This window comes from Xenopus laevis, chromosome 4L (assembly GCF_017654675.1).
Source record: "Xenopus laevis strain J_2021 chromosome 4L, Xenopus_laevis_v10.1, whole genome shotgun sequence".
Classification (NCBI taxonomy): domain Eukaryota; kingdom Metazoa; phylum Chordata; class Amphibia; order Anura; family Pipidae; genus Xenopus; species Xenopus laevis.
Genome location: NC_054377.1, coordinates 39,267,981 through 39,274,850, shown reverse-complemented (window position 1 = coordinate 39,274,850; position 6,870 = coordinate 39,267,981). Strand labels below are relative to the sequence as shown.

General features: G+C 38.9%; 1 protein-coding gene across 4 annotated transcripts in view; it reads right to left on the bottom strand.

Annotated features, from left to right (window-relative positions):
- The window catches only part of tent4b.L (terminal nucleotidyltransferase 4B L homeolog), a 62,540-nt gene that overhangs the window by 32,726 nt on the left and 22,944 nt on the right, over positions 1 to 6,870 (bottom strand). For all 4 annotated transcript variants that reach the window (XM_018257780.2, XM_018257782.2, XM_018257783.2 and 1 more), the window contains exons 4-5: positions 5,893 to 6,013; positions 146 to 253 (exon numbers count right to left, since the gene is read on the bottom strand). In XM_018257780.2, coding sequence (XP_018113269.1) covers positions 146 to 253; positions 5,893 to 6,013 — 229 coding nt within the window. The remainder of the gene's footprint in view (positions 1 to 145; positions 254 to 5,892; positions 6,014 to 6,870) is intronic.

Below are 6,870 nucleotides of genomic sequence, written 5' to 3'. Positions count from 1 at the left end.
ATATATATATATATATATATATATATATATATATATATATATATATATATATAGACAGACAGAAGGCAGTAAATTGATATGGTTACAGGGCAGAAGTAAAATTCCTTTCTGCATTAAAAAAAAAAGAAGTATTAATAGTGTCAACCTTGATAAAATCCTTGATAAGCTGTGCTGCTTTCACCCCATTCTGTACATTAAAACTGATGTCCACTTTCACTTCAGTAAAGGAATCGGTCAGTTTAATAATTGGTACCTAAAAGAGATACAAGTCAATGAATGATTAAGATATATTTTAATAGACATTTTGCAAGGTGTTCGTGCTATTAAAGGCTACCATCAAAATTTCTGAAAAAAGCGCTTCAGCTTAGAGAGACATTTACTCTTTTTGAAATGGCAGAATGTGTACTTTCCAAAAAAAATACCTTATTCTCAGTTGAACTAAACACATTAATAACAATTCATATGGATTTTCATTTTATGGTCTGTGCATGCCCCATAGTTTTTTTTGTCATTCTATGCATACTGGGCAAACATATTTACAGTGCTTTATCTTGGTGCCTAATGGGGTAGCGCTGTAAAATGCAAGTTTTCTAGGGTTTCTTTGGGGATGGGTTGTTCTAAAGAAATGGAATTGGCAGCCTTTGTGAGATGAGGAGTTATCAGGGTCCCAAATTCCTTGTAATACGAGATGGTGAATCCATCAGGACCTGGCGCTTTCCTTGTCTTTGCTTCCTTTGAAGATATGACCTGAAGATATTCCATTGTGAGGGCGGGATTCTAATGTCAGTGCTTGTTCTTGTGTGATGCCCCCGAAGCCCGCTTGCGTTAGGTAAGTGCAAATGTTTTGCGAGTCAGAAAGGTAAGTGTTCGGTAGCTCATATAAGTAGAATGCCTACTGGTAGTACAATATAAAATGTATAGACTGCGGAAGCCAAGCGTGTACCTTCTAACTGGGGGAGGGGTAGGAGAAAAACAAAAAATCCTAGGGGAGGGGAAGTAATTACAGTATGTAATGGGAGGTGACAGAGTGTGAGGAAGATCAGTGGGGTTCAGATGTGGTACCTCACATATACATATATTTAAACAATATGACCCAGCTATGTAAGCTAAAGAGAATTCTGTGTGCTTGTTAAAAGATGATGTGTCCTCTTTAGGAATTGTTCAGTGTAAAAATAAAAACTGGGTAAATAGTTAGCCCGTGCAAAATAAAAAATTTTTTCTAATATAGTTACTTAGCCAAAAATGTAATGTATAAAGGCTAGACTCACTGGATGTCTCACATAATAGCCAGCACACTACTCTCTGCTTCTCAGCTCTCTTGGTTTACACCGATTGGTTACCAGGCAGTAACCAGAGACTTGAGGGGGGCCACATGGGTCATATATGTTGCTTTTTAACACATCCAGTAACTCCAGCCTTTATAAATTACATTTTTTGCTAACTATATTAGAAATATTCTTTATTTTGCACAGCCTATTTACCCAGTTTGTTTTGTCACACTGAACTGTTCCTTAAAACTGCTGCATAATAGCGTCTTTCCTATGTATTAACGGGTTGCTTCAGTCATAGGATTAAGAGAAATGTTGTTTCTCATTGCATTGTATGCCTCGCAGCAGTGTTGTTTTGTGAGGAATTTAGTTTTCAGAACGAATGCCCCATCATGGGTCCAGTCCATAAATGTGGATTTGGATATTTGGCTTTTGGTAAATGGCTAAACCAGATCAACTGCAGCAAGTCAAGTTTAAGTCCAGCATTAGTTGCAGATGCCATCAAGGGGATCTAGGGCTCCTTCCCTGTTTAGGTGAGGAATCAGCAGGATCCCTGCTGTTATCACAACGGCGTGCCATGTTCCAGTGCTCTGGGAAAATCGCAACCTCATGTGTAGTATTTGAAAGATTGTTACATAGTTAAATTGGGTTGAAAAAAGACAAAGTCCATCAAGTTCAACCCCTCCAAATGAAAACCCAGCAACCATACACACACCCCTCCCTACTTTTAATTAAATTCTATATACCCATACTTATACTAACTATAGAGCTTATTATCACAATAGCCTTTTATATTAGGTCTGTCCAAAAAATCATCCAAGCCATTCTTAAAGGCATTAACTGAATCAGCCATCACAACATCACCTGGCAGTGCATTCCACAACCTCACTGTCCTGACTGTGAAGAACCCGCTACGTTGCTTCAAATGAAAGTTCTTTTCTTCTAGTCTGAAGGGTAGCCTCTTGTACGGTGATCCTCTTTATGGGTAAAAAGGTCCCCTGCTATTTGTCTATAATGTCCTCTAACGTACTTGTAAAGTGTAATCCATGTCCCCTCGCAATCGCCTTTTTTCCAGAGAAAACAACCCCAACCATGACAGTCTACCCTCATAATTTAAGACTTCCAACACTCCAACCAATTTAGTTGCACGTCTCTGCACTCCCTCCAGCTCATTTATATCCCTCTTAAGGTCTGGAGTCCAAAACTGCACTGCATACTCCAGATCAGGCCTTACCAGGGACCTATAAAGAGGCATAATTATGTTTTCATCCCTTGAGTTAATGCCCTTTTTTATGCAAGACAGAATTTTTTTAGCTTTAGTAGCCACAGAATGACACTGCCCAGAATTAGACAACTTGTTATCTACAAAGACCCCTAGATCCTTCTCATTTAAGGAAACTCCCAACACACTGCCATTTAGTGTATAACTTGCATTTATCAACATTGAACGTCATTTTCCAGTTTGCTGCCCAGTTTTCCAATTTAAACAAATCACTCTGCAAAGTGGCAGCATCCTGCATGGAACCTATAGTTCTGCACAATTTAGTATCATCTGCAAAAAAAGAAACAGTACTTTCAATGCCCACCTAGAGGTCATTAATAAACAAGTTGAAAAGCAAGGGGCCTAGTACAGAGCCCTGCGGTACTCCACTAACAAAACTGGTCCAATCAGAAAATGTTCCATTTACCACCACTCTTTGAAGTCAATCTTTTAGCCAGTTCCCTATCCAGGTACAAATACTATGTTCCAGGCCAACATTCCTTAATTTAACCAGTAACCTTTTATGTGGCACTATATCAAATGCTTTAGCAAAGTAAATCACATCCACTGCCATCCCAGAATCGAGGTCTCTACTTACCTTCTCATAAAAAGAAATTAAGTTAGTCTGGCAAGATCTATAATGCATAAAATCATGCTGGCACAAACTCATAGTATTATGATTTGCTACGAAGTCCAGTATCTTATCCTTTATTAACCCTTCGAAAAGCTTTCCTACCAGTGATGTCAGACTAACTGGCCTATAGTTTTGAGACTGAGAACGGGATCCTTTTTTGAATAGAGGCACCACATTAGCAATTCGCCAGTCTCTCGGCACTATGCCAGATCTCAATGAATCCTGAAAAATTAAGTAAAGAGGTTTGGCAATCACAGAGCTAAGCTCGCTAATTACCCTAGGATGAATACCATCTGGCCCCGGACCTTTGTTAATCTTAACATGTTCTAGTCTCTTTTGAATTTCTTCATGTGTGAACCATGCATCATTAGTTGTATTACTAGAATTGGGACTATTAAGGAAACCTTCACTTACTGGTTCCTCATTTGTGAAGACAGATAAAAAATGAGTTCAGAATCTGCGCTTTTATTTTGTTTTCATCAACCAGCTGACCCCCCTCTGATAGTAAGGGTCCCACCCCTTCCTGCTTCATTTTTCTTACTATTAACATATTTAAAAAATAATTTTGGATTTTTTTTACTGCTTGCTGCAATATCCTTTACTATAGCAATTTTAGCTTGCCTTATAGCTTCTTTGCATGATTTATTGGCCTCCTTGTACCTTATAAATGATTTGTATGTCCCAGCTAACTTGAAAGCCTTAAAAGCACGTCTTTTCTTACCCACCTCAACACCAACGCTTCTATTGAACCAAAAAGGTTTTGCTTTGCAACGGCGTTCCTTGCTTACAAGTGGAATATACTGACAAGTATATTTATTAAGCAGCATTTTAAAGACTTCCCATTTTTGTTCTGTGTTTAACCCTGTGAAAAGCATTTCCACTTAATATGTTGCAGAGATGCCCTTATACTGTCAAAGTTTGCACGTCTGAAATTTAGTGTTTTAGTTACTCCTTTATAGAATCTCTGATCACTATTCCCTAAATGCTCACCCAAACAAATGTTAGAAATGAGTTCAGTATTATTAGTTAGTCCAAAAAGAGCGTTATTCCTAGTAGGTTCTTGAACGAGCTGGAATAAAAAGTTGTCATTCAGCATATTTATGAAAAAATGTGGTGTTAGGGAGCTCCAACCATCAGACACAGTGTATGGTGTGCAAGGTCAGATAATGACTATAAACGAAGAAAAGAGAAAATGAAAGAGCTGGCCCTCACAATTGCACCTTCCCATACATAATCTCCGAATTACATTAGAAGTATTAAAGTTAAAACATAACCTTTAATGAGCATTTAAAATGGATGTCCAAACAAAAAATGTTTTAAAAAGACAGCTAGAAGCAGGGAGCTGATTGACCGGGTAAAGGGAGGGTTGTTATGAGTGGTGCTAAGCAACAGTTTAACCAATAGTGATTGGTTAATCCTAGTGGGTGTTAGGTATTGATTGTGAAACAAATTAACAAATGGCTACCCGGTGAATCAGCTCCCTGCTTCTAGCTGTCTTTTTAAAACAGACGTGTCTGCGCATCGCCTATGGCCTGAAGATCTTTTTTGATGTCTGCTAGGTCCGCCTTGTGCCTCCTGTATTGTCTTTGCTACCGTGTTTAGGTCCACTTTCGTAGGTAGATTACAGAACTTTGAGCGTATGTCTGCGGGGAATGAGGCCGAGCTAAATCCTGAGGCAGTTGAGCCTGTTGGGCTCGGGATACGTCTCGCCGCTTCCGCCATCTTGGATTCTTCAGGAAGGCCCACATGTCTGGAACATCTGTCTAGATATTTGGTCATGTCCATTTGACTGCTGGAAAAGGTCGCTGGTGTAGTTGGGGGTTGTTTCTTCACATTTTTCCCCATGATAGGGCATTTTAGGCTGTTAAAAGCTACAGTATTTACGGCACGGGCAGGGAGCTCCTACCAAGTGCATCTGTTCAGCTCTGCATCATGCCACGCCCCCCCCATTTACCAATTTGAATGGGCCAAAAAAAAAAAAAAAAAAAAAAATTTCAAAAATTAATGATTTCTCCTGTTCTAAACTTAGTTAGAATTTTTGTTGTGGGAAAAATAGTATGCCAATTTCTGAAGCAGTACTTTGGAAATCAGGCAGTGTACAGCTAGAAGTTGATCTATAGCAGTCAGAAAGCTACACAAACCATATTTATATATCTATTTAGCACTGGTGAGCTCAGGAGACTGGGATTTCCAAAGCAGTTGAATTTTCCCACATAAAATAAAATTTACTTCTGATATACGTCTCTATAGTATGGAAAATACTATAAAGAGAGAGCACAAAAAACTGGCAGAGTATAAATGAAAAACAAAACAATAAAGAAATAAAAAGATGCTGTCTTTAAAAATGACACTTTTATCAAACAGCTGACTGTTAGGGCAAAGGAACACATAGCAATCGGTCACCCATGAAAAATCGCTAGTCCTACAGGTGACAAAACAATGGAAAATACCTTTAAAGTATAAAGATTGAATGATTTACAGGTATAGGATCCATTATCTGGAAAAATTTTATCAAGAAAGTGCAGAATTATGGAAAGGTCATCTCCCCATAGACTCAAGAACTAGTTATGTGAATTTCAAAGACAGCACAAAAATATGTTCATACATAAGCAAATGATTGATGATAGAGCAGTATTTTTTAAGCTAACAATAGGAATAATGTCTACATGTGTAATGAGTGCAAAGCTTATTAACTTCCCCATATGCTCATGTATTAAATTGTGACTCACCGTGGCTTTGTCAAGAACCTTGACAGAGTTTTCATCAGCAACATTGTGCTTCCTTAGTGCTTCCTCCAGAGTCCAGAGGGGCAAATTCTCCCACTTCCCAAACACAACAAGATCAATATCGCTAGAAATAGAAAACCAACCATGCAAGTATTAATGCATTTTCTATTCTGTTTAATTATTTCTGGGAATGGTGACAGCGTCATAAAAGACAAGATATCTTCCATTCAGTTGTCCAGAGCTTTACAAACGTTAGCTCAGCTGAACTATTAGGAATTGGTTGAATGATTTAAAGCGGATGCCCAACAATTCTCCTATTCAGCATTATGAAAGACAATGCTAATGTACTCAAATTTGCATTACACAATAAGTAAAAATGTATTTCAAATTTATTTGCACATTGGATTGCATTTCCCTGCAGTTTGTCTATCCTATTATTTCCCCAGCTTGCCAGACTACAGAAACAATGTATTAAAAGAGAATTTAACCTGTGGGGAAAAAAACCCGTACCCCCACCCACCCCGGGTAGACCCACCCCCCTCCCTCCAAGCTAACTACCCCATACTCCATACTTACCCCTCGGCGCAGATTCTTCCAGCATAGTTCCACACATCCATCTTCCATGATCTCTGTAAACCAGCTGCGAGATTGGTATTTCTGCACATGCGCAGTTGGAGCAGTTTGCTGATTTGCGACAATTGCGCATGCGTGAAATTACACGGAAATTGCCGATCTCTGTGTCAGCTTACAGAGAACACGGAAGATGGATGTCTGCAACTCCTTTGGAAGAATCTGCACTGAGGGGTAAGTATGGAGCATTTTCACGGGGGGAGGTCTACCTGGGATGGGGGGTACAGGTTTTTTGCCCCACAGGTTGAATTATCCTTTAAAGATATAAATAATAAGAAAAAACACTTTTGTCTTGGCTGGGGAGGGGGTAGCTACTGATAAGGAAACTCAAAGAAGTGAGTAATAAGAGAC